The following is a 21,167-nucleotide window of genomic DNA, read 5'->3' as shown; positions in this document are numbered from 1 at the left end:
TCCAAGCCTTACTCCCGAGTCGCCCCTTTTGTCTTAACTGTTCTTGCCTTCTGGCAGCTCTGCGCACACGCGCACTGGGAACAGGCTCCCCCTGCTCCTCCTCCTAGCTGCTGTCAGATTCTGGAGGCTCCGGAGTCAGCACATAACTCCCAGATGACCCTGGCCCCATCTCTGTATCGGACGCAGGACCCTCGTCTGAGTCCTCCCCAGACTCCAGGACTGGCCCATGTTCCTCCCCATTGTCCGATTCCCCTGCCGTCTGCACAGGCTGCCAGCGGACCACAACAGGTACATAACAGCAGAGTGTTCCAACATTAAGGGGGTCAACTTATTTTCCAAAGCCCCAGAAGGCAAGTCAAGAAACAGTGGATGGAAACCAACCAAGGAGAGAAGCAACCTGAATGAAGGAGAAACTTGACAATGAGGACAATTAACCAGTGGAACAGCTGGCCACCAGAAGTTGTGGCTGCTCCATCGCTAAAGGTTTTTAAGAGGAGATTGGATAGTCACTTGTCTGAAATGATATAGGCGCTTGAGCAGGGGGTTGGACAAATGATCTCCCAAGGTCCTTTCCAGCTGTTTTCTGATTGATAACCCACCCACCCCAGTTCAACTCTGAGCTGCAAATATTCCCTTCTAGGGGCAGTTCTATGAGGCTTGCCTTGGTTTTATGCTGACATGAGAGTCGGCAAGAAAGAGTAAGCGATCTACCTGTATATTCAGGGTCGGAGAGAAAGGTGCGCGTTCTCTGCAGATAATCGCTCAGGCCGTTGAGCTGTTCAGGATCTCCCTCGGCCACGGCTTTAAAAATATGGTCCCTGTCGAAGCGATCGGGATCATCCGGTTTGCAGTAGAGAAAGGAAAGGAAAAGGGTCCAAGTGGAATTCAGTCCTTCAGTCCACTGTCCAGCTGATGACTTTGGGCCAAATACCAGGAGATGGTGAGTTCTAGTCCTGCCTTAGCCATGAAAGTTGGCTGGGTGCCTTTGAGTCAATTAACAAGAGATGGTGAGTACTAGTTCCGCCTTAGTCATGAAAGTTGGTTGGGTGCCTTTGGGCCAATCACTAGGAGACCGTGAGTTCTAGTCCTGCCTCAGCCAGGAAAGCCAGCTAGGTGCCTTTGGCTCAATCACCAGAAGACGGTGATTTTCTAGTCCTGCATTAATCACGAAAGCTGGCTGGGTGACTTTGGGCCAATCTCTAGGAGACAGTGAGTTCTAGTCCCGCCTTAGCCATGAAAGCCGGTTCAAAGAACATACATTAATAGAGTTGGAAGGTTAGTAATAGGTTAATAAACTTAAGAATAGGTTGGGCCAATCGCCGGGTGATGGTGAGTTCTAGTCCTGCCTTAGGCACGAAAGCTGGTTGGGTGATTTTCGGCCAGTCCCCCCTCTCTCTCTCTCTCTCTCTCTCAGCCCAACCCACAGGAGGGTTGTTGTTGTGGGGAAAATAGAAGGGGGAAGGTGCTTGTGCGTTGTTTTAAGACACCCGAAAAGGACCATAACTCAACCTATAAGCCGTTGACAGAAATCCACGCAAAGTTCTTTCTGGTGGGGAAATTCTGCAAAATAATTCTCACCGGTGTCAGTGATAATGACTTACCTGACGGCTCCTGCCTCATTTTTCGGATTCGTCCAGGGAGGGGCTTTCTTCAGGAGAGGGGTCTCCAAGGTTGGTGGTTCATGCTCCTCTCCAGCTGACCCCTTCAGGGCTGAGTTCGGATCCTCTCCAAGACTATCAGCCATCTCCAGGACACAGAGGCATTTCGTCATCTTCCTGACAGGGTGACCGTGGAGTGGCAGGTGGGCCGAGGGCTGATCCCAAAGGGCTGGAAGAACTGGATAAGGAAGGGTTGTGGGGAAGAGATTGGCCTACGGGGATCTTGGAGTTTTAGTGGACAACTGATTAAATATGAACCAATAGTGTGTGGCAGCAGCCCAAAAAGCCATACAGGGATACAATCAAGATAAATGGAAGTACTAATACCACCAGTGGTGGGATTCAAAAAAATTTATGACCAGTTCTGTGGATATGGCTTGGCGGGCATGGCAGGGGAAGGTTACTGCAAAATCCCATTCGCTCCCCACCCCACTAACCTGCTTTCCAGCTCCGTTCTCCTGTGCAGGGCAACCAAAGAAGACCCAGCCAATCAGCTGGGACTTGATAGGAGGCAGAGAATAGATGGGGGCTGGACCAGTCACAGGTGGTATTCTGAACCACTCAAAATTTCTGCTACCAATTCTCCAAACTACTCAAAATTTCCACTACCGGTTCTCGCGAACCTGCTGAATACCACCTCTGAATACCACTCTATAAAGCGTTAGTAAGACCACAGTTTTGGTCACTACTCTATAAAAAAGATGTTGAGACTCTGGAAAGAGTGCAGAGAAGAGCAACCACGATGATTATGCTAAAACATACAATGAACGGTTGCAGGAACCAGACATGGCTAGTCTAGGGAAGGGAAGGACCAGGGGAGACAGGAGAGCAGCCTTCCAATATTTGAGGGGCTGTCACAGAAAGGAAGGAGTCAAGCTATTCTCCAAAGCACCCGAAGGCCAGAAAAGGAATCATGGATGGAAACTGAACAAGGAGAGATTCAACCTAGAAATAAGGAGGAATTTTCCGACAGTGAGAACCATCAACCACTGGAACAGAAGTTGCCTTCAGAAGTTGTGGGAGCTTCATCACTGGAGGCTTTCAAGAAGAGATTGGACTGCCATTGGTCAGAAATGGTGTAGGGTTTCCTGATTGGGTGGAGGGTTGGACTAGATGACCTACAAGGTCCCTTCCAACAATCTGTTAAATCAGTGGTGGGATTCAAATTTTTTTACTACTGGTTCTTGTCGGCGTGGCTTGGTGGGCGTGGCAGGGGAAGGATACTGTAAAAGCTCCAGTCAGAGGTGGTATTTGCCGGTTCTCCAAACTACTCAAAATTTCCGCTACCGGTTCTCCAGAACTGGTCAGAAGCTGCTGAATAGCCACTTCTTTGTTAAATATGTTAAATGAAAAACATCCGATTAGTAAAGGGAAAGGTTCCCCTCACACATACGTGCTAATCGTTTCCGGCTCTAGGGGGTGAGTACTACAAAGCCAAAGAGCCAGCGCTGTCCGAAGATGTATCTGTAGTCATGTATCTGTAGTCATGTGGCCGGCATGACTAAATGTCAAAGGCGCATGGAATGCTGATACCTTCCCACCAAAGTGGTCCCTATTTTTCTACTTGCATTTTTACCTACTGTTGAACTGCGAGGTTGGCAGAAGCTGGGACAAGTAACGGGAGCTTACTCCATTACGCAGCGCTAGAGATTCGAACCGCTGAACTGCCAACCTTTCTGATCAACAAGCTCGGCGCCTTAGCCACTGAGCCACCACGTCCCTTACTATTAATATTAATATTCCCATTAGTAGCAAAGTAAAAAAATAAGCCTTTAGTGCCTCTGATCTAAAATGAAACTGCAAGTCCGTGATGGCCTTCTGCGCATGCTCCAAACTCATCTCATTCACGAGCCCCATTGTTTTATTTTAGGATGGGTAGGAGATACTCACTGAGGTTGGTTTTCACAATGCTTAATTGTCCCAAATCTCTAGAATCCTTTGCAGGGATCTTCAGCGATCGGTTTCGACATGATCTTTGGCCCGCAACCCCAACACAATCTCTCTGTGGCACGTAGGAAGAGCAGGGGTTCCAACCAGAGTAGAGAAGCCTCAAGTATCTCTGCCAGCTAGGATGTTGTAACCGTTATAACCCTAAAAAGGAGGAAGTGGTCAGAGTTCTCACACTTGAGAAGACAAATCAGACACACAACCGTGAGGTGTGGCATTTCTTCAAGTCAGCTTTTTGTTGAGAGGAACCAAGAACAATTTCTGACCTTTGTGCATTTAATCACTGTGTCTAAAGCAGAAAAACAGCATCCCAATGCTTGTAACAGGTTGTTTCTTGGACTAGAGGTCATCTAGTCCAACCCCTGCTCAAGCAGGAGATCCTATACCATTTCAGACAAGTGGCTGTCCGATCTCTTTCTTTGAAGACCAAATGAACAGGTATAATATAGGTGGTACCTGGCTCAAAAGTAGTGACTGTGAGAGGCATCTTGGAGTCCTAGTGGACAATCTTTTAAATATGAGCCAGCCGTGTGCAGCAGCTGCCACAAAAGCCACACAATTCTAGGCTGCATAAACAGAGGGATAGAATCTTATTTCATTCTTCAACACAGTGACTAAATTAATAGACCAGCAAAAATACTGTGGACATAATATATTTAGATTTCAGCAAGGCATTCGACAAAGTAGACCATAACCTACTTCTTAGTAAGCTAGAAAAAAGTGGAATAGATAGCACCACCATCAGATGGACTCACAACTGGCTGGCAAACCATACTCAATGAGTAGTCCTTAATGGGTCTAAGTCTACATGGAGGGAAATAAGCAGTGGGGTGCCACAGGGTTCAGTCTTAGGCCCAGTACTCTTCAATATCTTCATTAACAACTTGGATGAGGGAATAGAAAGGGAACTTACCAAATCTGTAGATGATACTAAGCTGGCAGGAATAGCTAACACCCAAGAAGATAGGCTCAAGATCCAGATGGATCTTGACAGACTAGAACACTGGGCCATATCTAACAAAATGAAATTCAATGTAGAGAAAAGTAAAGTCCTACACTTAGGCAAGAAAAACCAAAAGTACACATATAGACTGGGTGAAACCAGGCTCAATAGCAATAACTGTGAGAGGGATCTTGAAGTCTTAGTGGACAACCAGCTAAATATGAGCCAGCCGTGTGCAGCAGCAGCCAAAAAAGCTAATGCAATCCTAAATTGTATTAAAAGAGGGATACAATCAAGATCAAGGGAGGTACTACTACCACTCTATAAAGCCTTAGTAAGACCACACCTAGAGCACTGCATCCAGTTTTGATCACCACATTATAAAAAAGACTCTAGAAAAAGTACAGAGAAGAGCAACCAGGATGATTAGCGGACTGGAGGCTAAAACATACAACGAAGGGTTGCACGAACTGGGCTTGGCTAGTCTAGTAAAGAGATGGACCAAGGGAGACAGGATAGCGGTCTTCCAATATTTGAAGGGCTGCCACAGAGAGGAAGGGAAGGTCAAGCTATTTTCTAAAGCACCTGAAGGCCAGACAAGGAATAATGGATGGAAACTGACCAAGGAGAGATTTAACCTGGAAATAAGGAGAAACATTCTGACAGTGAGAACAATCAACCAATGGAACAGAAGTTGCCCTCGGAAGTTGTGGGACTTGAGAGGGAAGTTGTGCCCTCTCAGTTGAGACTTTCAAGAAGAGATTGGACTGCCATTTGTCAGAAATGGTGTAGGGTCTCCTGCTTGGGGGGGGGTTGGGACTAGATGACCTACAAGGTCCCTTCCAACTCTGATTATCTGTTAAATCTGTTAAGATCACATGAAGTGTTAATGCCACTTTATAAGGCCTTGGTAAGGCCACACCTGGAATATGGCATCCAGTTTTGGTTGCCACGATGTAAAAAAGATGTGGAGACACTAGAAAAAGTGCAGAGAAGAGCAACAAAGATGATATGGGGACTGGAGGCTAAAACATATGAAGAACGGTTGCAGGAACTGGGTATATCTAGTTTAATGAAAAGAAGGAATAGGGGTGATACACTGGTTGCTTAGGAGTGCCAAAATTTTCTCAGCAATTATCTGTGGATTGGAAAAATGAGTATATGCCAAAAAACCAAGGAATAGAAAAAGGAGCCAAACAGCAACATCATCAGAACTTTGAAGCCATCCACAACCAATGCAGAACCTTCCTTGTCTTTGACCTCTTCTCAGCCACCCCCACCAGCCTGTTGTCCACTCTTTCAGGAGACAGTGAGTTCATTGGCATCTGGTTCTCCAGGTCAAGTCCCAAGAACTAAGATCTCCTGCTGCTTCTGCAGAACTTTGTGGTGCTTCCTTTTGGTTTATCTTCCTTTCCGAAGAGCGATGACTTCCTTCTTCAGTTGGCTGAAATGGCTTTTCTAGACAGGAAGGTCTGCTTCCTATCATCCAGACTCAGAAGGGACATTTCAGATTTTGACACAAGGTTCCGCATCACTTCAAGGTCAATTTCTGGGCTGACTCATCATCTCTGAAGAAGGCTTCTTGGCTGGCGACCTAATGGTGATGTCCTTATGGAGATCTTCACTGTCTTCCTCCAAATGATTGTTCTGCAGCTCTAATTCTTGGATCAGCAGGGTCCAACACCTTCTCCATTGTCTTCCTCAGTTTTCTTCCAGTTCTTCCAGGTCTGATGTTGAGACTCTGGAAAGAGTGCAGAGAAGAGCAACCAAGATAATAGGGGATTGAAGACTGAAACATATGAAGAACGGTTGCAGGATTTGGATATGTCTAGTCCAATGAAGAGAAGGACTAGGGGTGACATGATAGCAGTCTTCCAATATTTGAGGGGCTGCAGGCAGGAGAAGAAGCAACAGATGGAAACGAATCAAGGAGAGAAGCAACCTAGAACTAAGGAGGAATTTCCTGATTGTTAGAACAATTAATCAGCAGAATGGCTCGCCTTTAGGCATTGTGAGTGCTTCAACACTGGGGGATTTCAAGAAGAGATTGGACTACCATTTGTCTGGAATGGTGTAGGGTTTTCTTCTTGAGCAGAAGAACCAACATGAAGAGGAAGGAGGAGGCAAGTGAGAAGAAGGCAACAAGGAAGGAAGGAAGGAAGGAAGGAAGGAAGGAAGGAAGGAAGGAAGGAAGGAAGGAAGGAAGGAAGGAAGGAAGGAAGGGAATATGAGCTTGAAAGGACCTTGGGGGTCTTCTAGTCCAACTGCTAGTTCTTTAACCAGAAGACCTTACTCCATTTCAAACAAGTGACTGCACCTACAACTTCTGGTGGCCAGCAGTTCCACTGGTTAATTGTCCTCACTGTTAGGAAGTTTCTCCTTAATTCCAGGTTGCTTCTCTCCTTGATTAGTTTCCATCCATTGTTTCTTGTCCTGCCCTCTGGTGCTTTCGAAAATAAGTTGACCCACTTCTCTTTGTGGCAGCCCTTCAGATATTAGAGGACTTCTATCATGTCCCCCGCAGTTTTTTTCTTTAAACTGGCCATACCCAATTCCTGCAACTTCATATGTTTTAGTCTCCAGGCCTTCCATCACCTTAGTTGTTCTTCTTTGCCCTTTTTCCAAAGTCTTTTTGTAACGTGGTGACTAAAATTGGATGCAGTATTCCAGGTGTGGCCTTACTAAGGTTTTATAAAGCAGTACTAATACTTCACATGATTTTGATTCTATGCTTCTGTTTATACAACTAAGAATTGTATTACCTTTTTCAGCGGCTGCCCCACAAGCCTGGCTCGTCTTTAAGTGATCGTCCGCTAGGAGTCCAAGGTCCCTCTCACATTAACTGTCTCTGAGCCCGGTTTCACCTAATCTGTACTTGTACCTTTGGTTTTCCTGCCCAGGTGTAAACCTTGCTTATCTCCACATTAAATTTAATTTAGTTGGATAGGGCTCATTGTCTGTCAAGTCTGTCAAGATCTTTTTGTAGACTGAGCTTGACTTCAGGGGTGTTGGCTCTTTCTGCCAGCTTGGTATCATCCGCAGAGTCGATGTGTTCCCCTTCTATTCCCTCATCTAAGTCATTTATGAAGATATTGAAGAGTCCTGGGCCTAAGACAGAACCTTGTGGTACCCCACTACTTTCTTCCCTCCATGTAGATGTAGTACCATTAAGGACTACTCATTCAGTATGTTAAGTCGCGGGAAAAGAGACTGGAGACCAGTGTGACTTTCAGCTCTTTATTTAGTTCTTCGAATCAGCTCGAATTGCGGAGCCGCGGCAGCCTCTTTTATAGCGGCTGCTCGCGGCTCGCGGCCAATGACGGCTCCTTGGATCTCCCGCCATCCAGGCGGACCAATCACCAGGTAGCCATACGAGCCAATTGGACTACGGCAAACGGCCCAATCAGCGAGCAGTATCTGAGGACCAATCAGAACACAGTATTACAAGTATGTTAATACAGAACAGAGTATGTTTTGTCAGTCAGTTATAAATCCATCTGGTGGTGATGCTGTCCAGCCCACATTTTTCAAGCTTACCAAGAAGTAGGTTGTGGTCTACTTTGTCAAATGCCTTGCGGAAGTCCAAGTATACTATGCCCACAGCATTTCGCTGGTCTACTAATTTAATCACTTTGTCAAAGAATGAAATAAGATTGGTTTGGCGTGATCTATTTTTAATAAACCCATGCTGGCTACTAGTTATAACTGTATTTGTTTCTCGATTTTCACAGATCTGTTTTTTTATTGTTTTTTACAGTATCTTCTCAGGTACAGATGTTAGGCTGATTGGTCTGTAGTTTCCTGGGTTTGTTTTTCCCCCAGGTCTGTTTCCCCCCACCTTTTTTTTTGGAGATGGGAACCACATCAGCTCTTTTCCAACCCTCTGGTAGTTCCCTTGTGCTCCAGGATTTTTGAAAGATATGGTACAGTGGTTCTGAGATAACATCCGCCAGCTCCTTTAGAACTTTGGGATGTAATCCATCAAGTCTCGGTGATTTATATTCATCAACATCAGACAGGTGTCCTCTAGCCATTTTCTATTTTTATTTCTAGTCTGTCTTTTATGGTTAAGGTTTTGGTAGGTTGAGCTATAATTTCTTTTTGTGTGAAGACCGATGGAAAGAATGAGTTAAGCAGCTCTGCTTTCTCTCTGCTGCCAGTTACTTCCTTGCTTTCAATCAATCAATCAATCAAACAAACAAACAATCAGAATAGAGCTGGGACCTTGGAAGACTTCTAGTCTAGCCCCCGGCTTAACCAGGAGACTCTATACACAAGTGACTATCTTGTCTCTTTTTAAAAACCTCAAGTGATGGAGCACCCACAGCTTCAGGTGGGAAGCTATTCCACTGAATAGAACAATAGAATAGAATAGAATAGAATAGAACAGAATAGAATAGAATAGAATAGAATAGAATAGAATAGAATACTTTATTGGCCAAGTGTGATTGGACACACAAGGAATTTGTCTCGGTGTAAATGTTGGTTAATTGTCCTCACTGTTAGGAAGTTCCTCCTCAATTCCGGGTTGTTTCTCTCCTTGATTAGTTTCCACCCACTCTTATCCTGCTTTCAGGTGCTTTGGAAAATAAGCTGACCCCCCTCCTCTTTGTGGCAGCTCTCAAATGCTGGAATACTGCTGTCAGGTCGCCCCCTAGTCCTTCTTTTCTCTAGACTAGCCATACCCAAATCCTGCAACCATTCTTCATATGTTTGGTTTGATTGGCCTGGATCTGAGATTTGAAAAAATAATCTTCACCTGCCTGCTTTCACCTGAGGGCCTGGCTCATTAGAATGGAATAGAATAGAATAACAGAGTTGGAAGGGACCTTGGAGGTCTTCTAGTCCAACCCCCTGATTAGGCGGGAAACCCTGTTCCATTTCAGACAAATGGTTGTCCAATCTCTTCTTAAAAACATCCGGTGTTGGAGAATTCAAAACTTCTGGAGGCACGTTATCATTTGAGGAGTACTTCCAATATTTGAGGGGCTGCCTAAGAGAGGAGTGGGTGAACACGTTTTCCAAAGCACCGGAAGGCCAGACAAGGAATAACGGATGGAAACTGATCAAGGAGAGATACAACCTAGAAATAAGGAGGAATTTCCTGACGGTGAGAACCATCAACCAATGGAACAGAAGTTGCCTTCAGAAGTTTTGGGGACTTCCTCACTGGAGGCTTTCAACCCCTGCTTGGGCGGGGTTGGACTAAATGACCTACATGGTCCCTTCCAACTCTATTAATCGGTAATCTGTTAAATCATTTATCTAAATCGTTGATAAAGGTATTTGGAGAGTCCTGGACCTAAAACAAAGCCGTGGGGTACCCCACTGTATGCTTCCCTTCATGTAGATGCAGTTCCATTGAGGACTACACGTTGAGTGTGATTGGTCAGCTAGTTATGAATCCATGTGATGGTGATGCTGTCTAACCCAAATTTTCTACTTATCAAGTAGTAGGTTGTGGTCTACTTTATCAAATGCCTTACTGAAGTCCAAGTAAATTATATCCACAGCGTTTCTCTGGTCCAGAAGACCTTGAGCCTAAAGAAACATGTAGACCAAATTTTCTAAATTCACTAACCAAGTATCCATCCAGGTTATCCTCCACTTACAACCATTCCTTTAGCGACAGTTCCAAGTTCCAATGTTGATGACAAAATGGATTTATGATGAACCTTCGTACTTCCGACAGTTGCAGCATGTGGTGGTCCCATTGATCCTCTCCTCTCCCCTTCTCTCCCTCAGGCTGGACCCACAGAGGCCTCTCCTATCTTATCCCATTCTCTCCCTTTCAGGTGGGGAGCGTGTTAATAATAATATAGGAAATACTAATGCTCTGATGGTCATTTCGAAAAAACTTTTTAGTGAACACCTAGAAGCCAAGAGGAACATATGTGACAAATTTCCAGTTTGTAAGCTTTACGTTTCTGGAGATTTAGTGATGATGGCATGAGTGATATTTCGCTTTTATATATATAGATTCCGGTATTCATTCTTCACATGTTTTAGCCTCTGGTCCCCTAATAATCTTTGTTCTTCTCTGCACTATTTACAATGTCTTTTAAAATATAGAGACTTTTAACATTTTTTTTATTGAAGGGAAACAATAATAAGGATGATAATAGTAGAGTAAGCAGATATAGTAGAATATAATATAGTGGAATAATAGAATTAGTAGAAGCTTGTTATTCTGCTCTGTGAACATTTGCCTCAGCTATACATTTGTTTTCTGTAACATTGTGAGAAAAGGATAACTAGGCTTTAGAATTGGTGTAGGCCTCTGCCTAATTGAAGGCCTCCATTTAACAATATATTAAAGCGTAGGCTGAGCTTATTTTGCAAGCAAAATATTTGCTATCTGTAGCTTCTGCAAGAACACATAATTGCAACACAATCAATTTTAGGGTTCTTTTGCAACATTGAATGCCTGGGATACTGAGAAAAACGGAAAATGAAAGTATCAGATGGTAAGCGAGTTGCTATATATCTACAAGTGCGTGTTAATTGTTAGTCAGTATGAGGGGACAAGGAAGTACATCCAGTAAGATTACATACTACTGGGTGGGGTTCAGAAGACGGGTATAAAAGAAGGGGGTAAATCTCAAATCATGACCACTGATACTAGTAATCCTTTCTGGAGTTAGCTACTATCTCCGGACCTCATTGCAATGGGTTATTGATATAAGTAATGTTATGGTGGCTTTTCATGTTCCAAATTGCTCATGAAATAAACCTCTGATCTTAAAGTAAGATTTCTTGCTTATGGTTTGTCAGTGTTCCTCTTTATTGGGATATTTTTATAACAACATATATGCTGCCTTGGGCCTCTGTAAAGTATTTGGTAAATCTGTATGTGAAGGATTTGGTATCTGTCAAACATATGCTCCTGCCATTAATTTGAACCCCCACCAATCTTAATCTTGTTTTTCTGTACCATCAGCCTGGCACCTATCTTAGGTTGGTGCTACATACCACTGGTGGGATTCAAATTTTTTTACTACAGGCTGTGTGGGCATGACTTGGTGGGCAGGGCATGGGAAGGATACTGTAAAATCTCCAGTCAGAGGTGGTATTTGCCAGTTCTCCGAACTACTCAGAATTTCCACTACCGGTTCTCCAGAACTGGTTAGAACCTGCTGAATATCTGCTACATACATCATCATCAGGGTTCACGCAGCAGACACTTAGAGGGGTACCTTGTTACAGTTCACACTTCACCTCTAACTTACACCTTTTGTGATGACCCGTAGTCTCTCAAAATAACCCAAAACCCAAAACATACATTAAAGTCCGGTAAAGCCTTCAACTTAACTTCACTGTTTTATTAGGCAGTTTAAAGTCACAAAAGTAAATAATGAGGCAAAAAGAAAAACAGAACAAACTGCATTGACGAGAGTTCCGAAGCAAGCCAACTAATCATAAACTCCAGGAAAATAACCGAGGAGAGTCCATGGGAAGAACGCCAGCAAAGATAAACCTCTTTCAAAGTAAACACTAAACGTTGACTCCAACAATTCTAACTGCGTAGTTACAAACTTATATACATAGTTCCCAGCTGCAAGCCACGAGGAGGATCATGGTAATCTCCTCTTGAGTAATCTCCTCGCTTTTCCCTGATCCTCTCCTCCCTTGCGTGACCTAGGATGGATAGGGGATGGGCCTGGGTCCTCCTCTGACTGCTCAGCCGGCCTCTGCCCTTCCCCAGCCTCCTCCACCACCTCTGGAGCCAGACTCCCACTCCCTGTTGGCTGTTCCTCCTCTTCCTCAGAGTCAGTCTCCACCAGGGGCATGACACTATCCCCCCCCTACAGGGCCCCCTCCCCTGGGACCAGGTGGACGAGGACATTGAGGAAACCAAGCATGAAAGTCCTGGACCAAACGAGTAGCATGAACATCAGTGGCTTCAACCAAGGTGAAATCCTCTGGTCCATAACCACCACGCCACCTTGCAACTGGCGTGAATCTCAGATGCTATCCACTTCTTACTCCTCCTCTCCCAGAGGGGCTACTGGGGCCAGCTGTGATGGAGCCGGTCTATGCGGACTGTCGGCCAATGCAGGGACTAACAGGGAATGATGAAAAACAGGATGGATACGCGTGGTCCGTGGCAGGGAGAGACGATAAGCCACAGGATTGGTCACTGCCTCGACTGGAAAAGGTCCCAAGTAACGGTGATCAAGTTTTTTCGATGGTCGCGTTGTTGGTAAGTATCGAATAGAGAGCCAAACCCGATCGCCTACCGCTAAAGGCAGAATATCACGATGATGTCGGTCTGCAAACCGTTTATAGTCTTCCTTGGCTCTCTCTAGTTGATCGCGGACCATGTGGTGCACGGCTTTTAATTCCTGCAAGAACATATCCACTACTGGAACTGGGGAATCAGACGGGGTAAAGAGAAAAGTCGTGGATGAAACCCATAGTTAGCAAAGAAAGGGGACACACGGGTGGATGCATGTTGAGCATTGTTATAAGCGAACTCCGTCACCAGCAGCACCTCCACCCAATTGTCTTGTTGAGTATTGCTGAAACAGCGGAGGTACTGCTCCAAAATAGCATTCACTCTCTCTGTCCCCCCATCAGTTTTGGGGTGATGAGCAGACGACAGGCATGCCTAAACCTGCAGTTTCGCAAGTAGGGTCTGCCAGAAGCGTGCCATAAATTGTACCCCTCGATCTGATACCATGCGGTCTGGTAACCCATGCAACTGGAAAACATGGGAGATAAACAATAGAGCTGTTATCTTGGCCGATGGAAGACCTGCACATGGAATAAAGTGGGGCATTTTAGTCAACATATCCACCACCACCAAAATGGTTGTGGCACCATTCGATGGTGGTAACTCAACGATAAAATCCAATGAAACTGCCCCCCATGGTCGTTCTGGCATGGGCAAGGGCTGCAAGAGACCAGGGGGCGCACCAGGAGCATACTTGGCTTGGCGACAGATCCCACAGGACATCACATATCCCGACACATCATGTTTATGTCTCGGCCACCAAAATGTCCTAGAGATGAGGTGCAGTGTTTTGAACACCCCAAAGTGTCCTGCCGCCAGGCTATCATGACATTGACATAGGATAAGGCCACGAAGAGGACCTCCAGGCACATAAATGCGATAACAGAACCGCAACAGGTCCCCAATATATGCCCAAGGAGTCTCTTGTCTCCCATTCTCATCCCATTCTCGATGTCGAGCTGCCACAAATGGGTCCTGCCACTGCGCCTCCTGAATCCTCACTCGAAGGTCCACAGGCTCCTCAGTGGCCGCAAACTGCTCCAACAGAATCACCGTCCAGGGCAAGATTTTATCCTCCCTTTGGGTATACTCGGGCTTCCGAGATAGGGCGTCGGTGCGTTGATTCCCTCCACTCGTACCATAGGTCACCCAGAAATCGAATCAAGCAAAGAATAAGGACCATCTCACCTGATACTGGTTCAATGTCTGAGCTGTATGTAGGTGTTCCAAATTACGATGATCCGTCCGAACCTCAATTTGGTGACGAGCCCCCTCCAGGTGGTGCCGCCATGTCTCAAAAGTGACCTTAACCGCCAATAGCTCCTTGTCCCAAATCATATAGTTGTGCTCTGGAGCCGACAACTTCCGGGAATAATAGCGCACGGGAACAAGGTGCCTGCGGGAGCATAGGCCTGGAGCAGCTCCGCACCAACAGCCACATTGGAAGCATCTGTTTCCACCACAAATGGCTGGCCTGGATCAGGTGTTTGAGGATAGGCTCAGAAGCAAAGGCGACTTTCAACGCCTCGAAAGCTGCCTGCTTCTCAGCACCCCAATGGAACTTCTCTCTCTTCTTGAGCAGATTAGAAAGGGGAGCAGTCAAGGCAGCAAAGTGGGGAATAAATGTGCAGTAGCAGTTCACAAACCCCAACAGTCGTTGCACATCCTTTTTTAAAAAAATTTTTTTATTGGTTTTTAAGACAAACATAGACAAACAAAACATAAAAACATCAAGCCATCTTCCATATATATATACATACAGTGTGTCGGTTGGCTTACAAATTGTTTTGTGCTTCCATTTCATAGTCTTCAATTACAATTACATTGTATATATTCTCATATTTTCAATCAAATATTAAATACATTAATATCATTGTTAACCAATCATTTGACTATACTTTTATTCATTCATGTTTTACGAAATAATCCATATTTTACTTAATTTATTTTATGACAGTTCATATTATCATCTCAAATCTATCCTACAATCATTTTGTAGATATAATAAGAAAAGAATACATCCTATAATTATTATGATGACTATGAAATGGATGCACAAAAAGGAGTGGTAAACCAACCGATACACTGTCTGTAAATATATGAAGAATGATGATGTTTTTTATGTTATGTTTTATGTTTTTTGTTTGTCGTTAAAATCAATAAAAACTTTTTTTAAAAAAAGAATACATCTTTATATATTTATTATTTTCTAAGAATCTACATATTTCATAACCATGTTTTATTGTCTAACTATTGATAGAATAGATCCCAAATTTTATAAAATTCTTTATTATCTGGTTCTCTGATTTCAAATGTCAATCTACTCGTTTCAGCACATTCCAATATTTTCTTAATGATTTCCTCCTGTAATGGTATTTTCTAATTTTTCCAGTTTTGGGCAAATACAATCCTAGCCGCTGTTAATACATTTACAATCAGGTATTTCAATTCTTTACTGTATATTTCAGGTAAAATTCCCAATAAAAATATCTCTGGTTTCAAGTCTATATGCTTTTTTGTCATTTTTTCCAACCACGTGTGGATTTTAGTCCAATATTTTTTGGCATCTGCACAAGTCTACCACATATGGTAATATGAGCCAGGTATCTGATGACATTTCCAACATTTTTCAGATTTGTTCTTGAACATTCTTGCTATTCTTGTCGGGGGGAAATGCCACCTGTAAAACATCTTATACAAATTTTCTTTATATGCTGTTGACATTGTCATTTTATAGTTTTGAGACCACAATTTTTGCCATTGCTCTAGATCAATCCCATATCCAAAATTCTTCCCCCAAAGCAATCATAGTTTCTTTAACTTGTTCTTCTTCTAGTTTAATTTCTAATAAATATCCATACAATTTTTTAATCACCTTTTCATCAGTACCTGTCAAAAATCTTATCTAAGTCAGGGAGAAGGCGGAGTCTCGTCGCTGCGATACAGCTGCTATCTCGGGGCTCTGAGATAGCTGCTGATATCCCCGCTCCTGGTCGGTCCCAACGGACCTAAACCGTCCCGTAGAGACGGTGATAGTAAGGGGCGCGTTCTGTAGATCCCAGGGGACATCGCAAGTCCCTGGTTGATCCAGAAGAAGCCCCTTTACCATCGGCGGGGAGGCAGCCATTAAGCTGCTGAAGCTGGGACAGCTCCGGAAGGAAGAGATCGTAAGAGAAAGTGTATCGGCTTGGTGAGAACTTTTTTTTTTTATATTAGTATTGGGACTAAAGGACACTCTAAGGATGAGAAGAAAACTGTAAGATTATTGACAAAACTGACTTAGCGGCGATTTTCAAAGAGAAATGTCAAAGTGAGGCTTGGCTTTTTATTTTTACCTTTTTTTTTTCTTTCATTGAACTTCTATGGTGATCTAGTTAAGCAGACTGGTTTTTTCTTTTATATTTACTAGTTCTTTTTTCTCCTTTTTGACTGTTTTTATTTTATAAAATAGAGGCCCCCTTTAGTTTTGTTCTTTTTTTAAATTAAATATATATATTTTTGTTCTTTTTTAGGCTTTTTTAAGGGGGAGTGGTTTTAAGAAATTTTGCAACACTGCCAACTAGAGGCTTGAAAATATTTTATTTGAAGTTGAGAGCTGGGACAAAACTTCTGCTTCAAGGCTATTGAAGTGATAAGATAAAGGGAAGATAGAGGGAAGAGTACTGGAGGATGTTTATACAGGTGCTCTTCGGGACTTCTATTATTAATTGAATATCTGAAGCTTGGCTTTGAAATGTGTCGAGAAGCCAAATAAGAGCCTTGGATAAATAAAAGGCAGTGGGTGTTTTTTTTTATTTTTTATTTTTTATCAACTGTTCTATCCCTCCCCCCCAACCCCACAGCATTTTGTAATATTGGTATACTTATTTTTATTTTTTATTTTACCTCATTTTTAGTTTATTTTTAAAGGGAAGCCTCAGAATATTTATTTTTTCCTTTTTACTTTTTTTATTGGGATTTTTGCTTTCTTATTTCTACTTCTGACTTATTTTTATGGATATTTTTTATTTTTGAGATTTCTCAATTGGATTAAGGTGGGAAGAACCTGAAGAACTTCTTCTTTTTGTTTATTATTATTATTATTATTATTATTATTATTATTATTATTATTATTATTATTATTATTATTATTATTATTATTATTATTATTTTACATTGTTGGCTTTATTTTGTCTCTTTTTTCTCTTCATTTTTAATTTTTACTTTTGAATTATAATTGAGTATTTCACAATTGGATTAAGGTATTGAAGAACCTGAAGAATTTTTCCTTTTCTTTTTTAATTTTGGGCTTTTTACTTCTTTTTGGCTTTTTTTTTCTTTTTGGTGTTTTCCCTTTTTCTAATTGGATTATAATTGGTCACCTTATTAACTGGATTAAAAGAACTGGAAGACGCTGAATCACGGAATGAGTAAGAGAATTTTACCTCCGGGCACTTCAACTTCTGCTCCTGTTTCCCCATCAACTGGAGGACGACTTTCCATAATGGCAAAGCAAGATAAAGCACAAATGGATTTAATGACGGTTATGCAAGGAATACAAGATCTTAAAGTGAGCATGGAACAAAGAATGGAGAGTATTGATAAAAGAATTGGGAAGATGGATGAAAAATTTGAAAATTTTCAACAAATGATGGTGAATCATGATGAGAGAATCCAAAAAATAGAAGAGAAAGACAAGCAAAGAGATGACATAATTGGAAATATTGATAATAGATTAACAACGGTTGAACAAGAAAAAAGTGGGATGTTGAAGTGGGAGATGGACAGGTCAGAATTTTATCTTAGATTTCAAAATATTGAGGAGGAAAAAGGACAAAATTTGGCTGCAGTAATGATTGAAATCTTGGCTGGAGCCTTGGAAATAACAGAAGAAAAGATGATGGATGGAGTAGATGAGATATATCGAGTTTTCACAAGATATGCAACGAGGAACCAATTACCAAGAGAGGTTCATGTTAGATTCACCAAAAAAACTATTAAAACCCAAATACTACAAGTGGCAAGAGAGAGGGCGTTGAAGTATAAAGACAAAGAGATTGTGGTCTTAAAACAAGTACCTAGAAAAGTGAGAGAGATTAGAAGAGAATATCGATTTTTGACTAAAAGGCTATTGGAAAAGAGGTGAACTATAGATGGCTGATTCCAGGAGGATTAATGTTTACGTGGCAAGAACAGAGATACAGAATTGATTCAATTGAGAAAGCAGAAATATTCTACAAGGAATTCTTTGAAAGAAGAGAAATGGAGATAGAAAAAGAGAACATTTCAACTGAATCTGAAGAGGACCTGATGGAAATGAGAAAAGAGGAAGGTGCAATAGGTGGACAAGCGGAGACCAAAGAACAACGTGAAGTAAGATCCACGAGAGCTGTTAGACCTAAATCTAAAGTATAACCATGGAGGAAAAAAAATTGATTTCTATTAATATAAATGGACTGAATTCAGCTACTAAAAGAAGAAAAACCTTTCACAAATTAGAGAAGCTAAAATTTGATATAATTTGCCTACAAGAAGTACATATTAAAAAACAACACGAACAACTACTGACACGACCAAAATTAGGGAAAATATTCACTTCTCTGACTTACTGTAAGAAAAGAGGAGTGGTTTTGTATATTAAGGAAACTATTCCAGCAAAACTGACTTTTACTGATGAAGACGGAAGAGTATTAATGGTTGAAATAGTGGACAATAATACAAAAACACTTTTGGTTGCAATTTATGCCCGAATGATAAACAAGAAGAATTTTATAAAAATTACACATGAAAATAATTGAACTGGACTACGCTAATATATCTTATGATGGGAGATTTTAATGGAATTGTAGACAATAAATTGGATTATACAGTAAAAGCAGCACGACAAAATAGGAAAACTCTCCCTAAAACTTTTTTTAAAATGATAGATGAATTAAATCTTAAAGACATATGGAGAGAAAGAAATGCTAAAACTCAACAATATACTTTTTATTCCAATAGACATTTATCATGGTCCAGAATAGATATGATTTGGACATCAACGGAATTATTATCTAATATTCAAGAAATAAATATTGAAACAAGTACATGGGCAGACCATAATCCAATGACAATTAAATGGAAAGGACAAAAAGAAGATCTAGATGGACATTAAATAATACTATTTTAAAGGAAAAAAACTTTACACAATGGATGGAAAAAGAATTGGCCTTCTTCTTCAATGTAAATAAAAAGAGGACACTTCAATACAGAATGTTTGGGATACAATGAAGGCATATGCAAGAGGATTAATAATAGACTATTCAAAGAAAAAGAACATTAGGAAGAGGCAAATGATTAAAGCTTTAGAAGATGACCATAAAAATTGGAAAAAGAATTACAAAAAGCGCCACAAAAAAAGATATTAGACTTAAAATGGACATAATTAAACATAAAATGGATCAAGCAGAGAAAGAAGAACTGGCACAAAAAATTAGAAGTGCTAAACAGAATTATTTTGAAGATGCAAATAGGCCAGGTAGATGGTTAGCATATAAATTGAGAAAAGAGAAAGAATCAAGGAAAATATTACAGTTAATAGACAATCAAGGTCAAGTATGCTATGGTAATAAAGAGAAAAAGCAATCATTCAAGATTTTTATGGACAATTATATAAACAGGAGGATCTTGATGAGGGAAAAATTAAACAGTATTTACAAAATGCTAACCTACCTAAGATACCTGATGAAACTGGGGAAATGTTAGAAAGTGCTATAACAATGATGGAATTAACTGAAGCACTCAATAGACAGAACAATGGAAAAGCACCAGGACCAGATGGTCTCCCGGTAGAATTTTATAGAACACTACAAGAATCGTTGAGCATTTCACTATTAGAAGTCATGAATGAAATTATGGTAAATAAGAAAATACCCAAAACATGGTCAGAAGCTTATATTACACTTATCCCAAAAGAAGGGGTTGACCCATTACAAATTAAGAACTATAGACCTATTTCCTTATTGAAGGCAGATTACAAAATCTTTGCCTCAATCTTGGCAGAGAGGCTTAAAAAAATATTTAAATAATTTTATTCACCCTGATCAGAATGGATTTTTACCAAAGAGACAAATTAAAGACAATATGAGGATAATCCTGGATACATTGGAGTATTACGAGGCGCATCCTGAAAAACAAATGGCTTTGATATTCTTAGATGCCCAAAAGGCATTTGATAACGTGAATTGGAGATTTATGCTATTATTATTGGAACAGATGGGCTTTGCTAGAAAATTTATTCAAGCAATAGAAGCCATATATTATGAGCAAACGGCAAAAGTAATGATAGATGGAGAACTTACAGACTCTATTAATATTAAAAAAGGTACAAGACAAGGATGCCCATTATCTCCTTTGTTATTTGTATTGACTTTGGAAGTGTTAAATAGAAATATTAGAGAGGATACAAATATAAAAGGAATGAAAGTTAAAAAGGAGGAATTCAAATTGCAAGCCTTTGCAGATGATTTGGTCTTTATTCTGGAAGATCCTCTTGAGACAGCTTTAAAATTATTCGAAAAGATAGAGATGTATGGTGAGATGGCTGGCTTGAAAATAAATAAAGACAAAACAAAGATTTTGACAAAGAACATGTTATTAAGACAAAGAGAAGAGCTGACAGACCTATTGAAAATTCAAGTTACGAATAAAGTTAAATATTTGGGGATATATTTGACGTCAAGATGTACTACACTGAAAGAGAATAACTATATTAAATTTAAGCAGCAGATAGCATCTGATCTGAAAAAATGGGGAAACTTACAATTGTCACTGATAGGTAGAATTTCAACAATTAAGATGAATATTTTACCTAGAATGTTATATTTGTTTCAAACAATACCAATTAGGTTAGGTAAAGACTATTTTGAAGATTTAAATAAAATTGTGTTGAAGTATATATGGCAAGGTAAGAAAGCGAGAATAAAATTAAAACTTTTACAGGATGCTAGAACTAGAGGAGGATTTGGCCTTCCTAATTGGGAGTTGTATTATCAAGCTGCAAATTTAATGTGGGCTAAAGAATGGATAACGTTAAGAAAGACTAGATTGTTGGCATTAGAAGGACATGATTTACTATTGGGTTGGCATGCTTTTCTATGGTATAAGGGAACTAAATCACAGGGTTATTTTAGAAGGCATTATATACGGGAATCGTTATGGTTGAATTGGGAGAAAATTAAGAAACAATGTTATTTGAAAATTCCAGTTTGGTTATCAACTATTGAAGCCTTTTCTTATCTTATAATTTATAAGAAGGAACAAACAGTTAGATATGGGGAATTACTAGATGAAAAGGGTGAACTTAAAACGATGCAAAATTTAGAAGAACAAGGTATAAAGATGAATTGGTTTTCATATGCGCAAA

General features: G+C 41.0%; 1 protein-coding gene across 1 annotated transcript in view; it reads right to left on the bottom strand.

Moving 5' to 3' along the window:
• The window catches only part of LOC113426808 (transient receptor potential cation channel subfamily V member 2-like), a 31,260-nt gene extending 27,534 nt beyond the window's left edge, over nucleotides 1-3,726 (bottom strand). The window contains exons 1-3 of the mRNA XM_087969750.1: nucleotides 3,549-3,726; nucleotides 1,602-1,836; nucleotides 712-818 (exon numbers count right to left, since the gene is read on the bottom strand). Of these exons, the coding sequence (XP_087825876.1) occupies nucleotides 712-818; nucleotides 1,602-1,771 (277 nt within the window). The 5' untranslated portion in view covers nucleotides 1,772-1,836; nucleotides 3,549-3,726. The remainder of the gene's footprint in view (nucleotides 1-711; nucleotides 819-1,601; nucleotides 1,837-3,548) is intronic.
• Between the last annotated feature and the right edge of the window lie 17,441 nt (nucleotides 3,727-21,167).

The sequence above is a fragment of the Notechis scutatus genome, chromosome 1 (genome assembly GCF_049901735.1).
Source record: "Notechis scutatus isolate UNSWTSFEM ecotype Mainland chromosome 1, rNotScu1.2, whole genome shotgun sequence".
NCBI classification, from domain to species: Eukaryota; Metazoa; Chordata; class Lepidosauria; order Squamata; family Elapidae; genus Notechis; species Notechis scutatus.
Note: the sequence above shows the minus strand (reverse complement) of the source record. Positions and strands in the feature narration are given on the sequence as shown.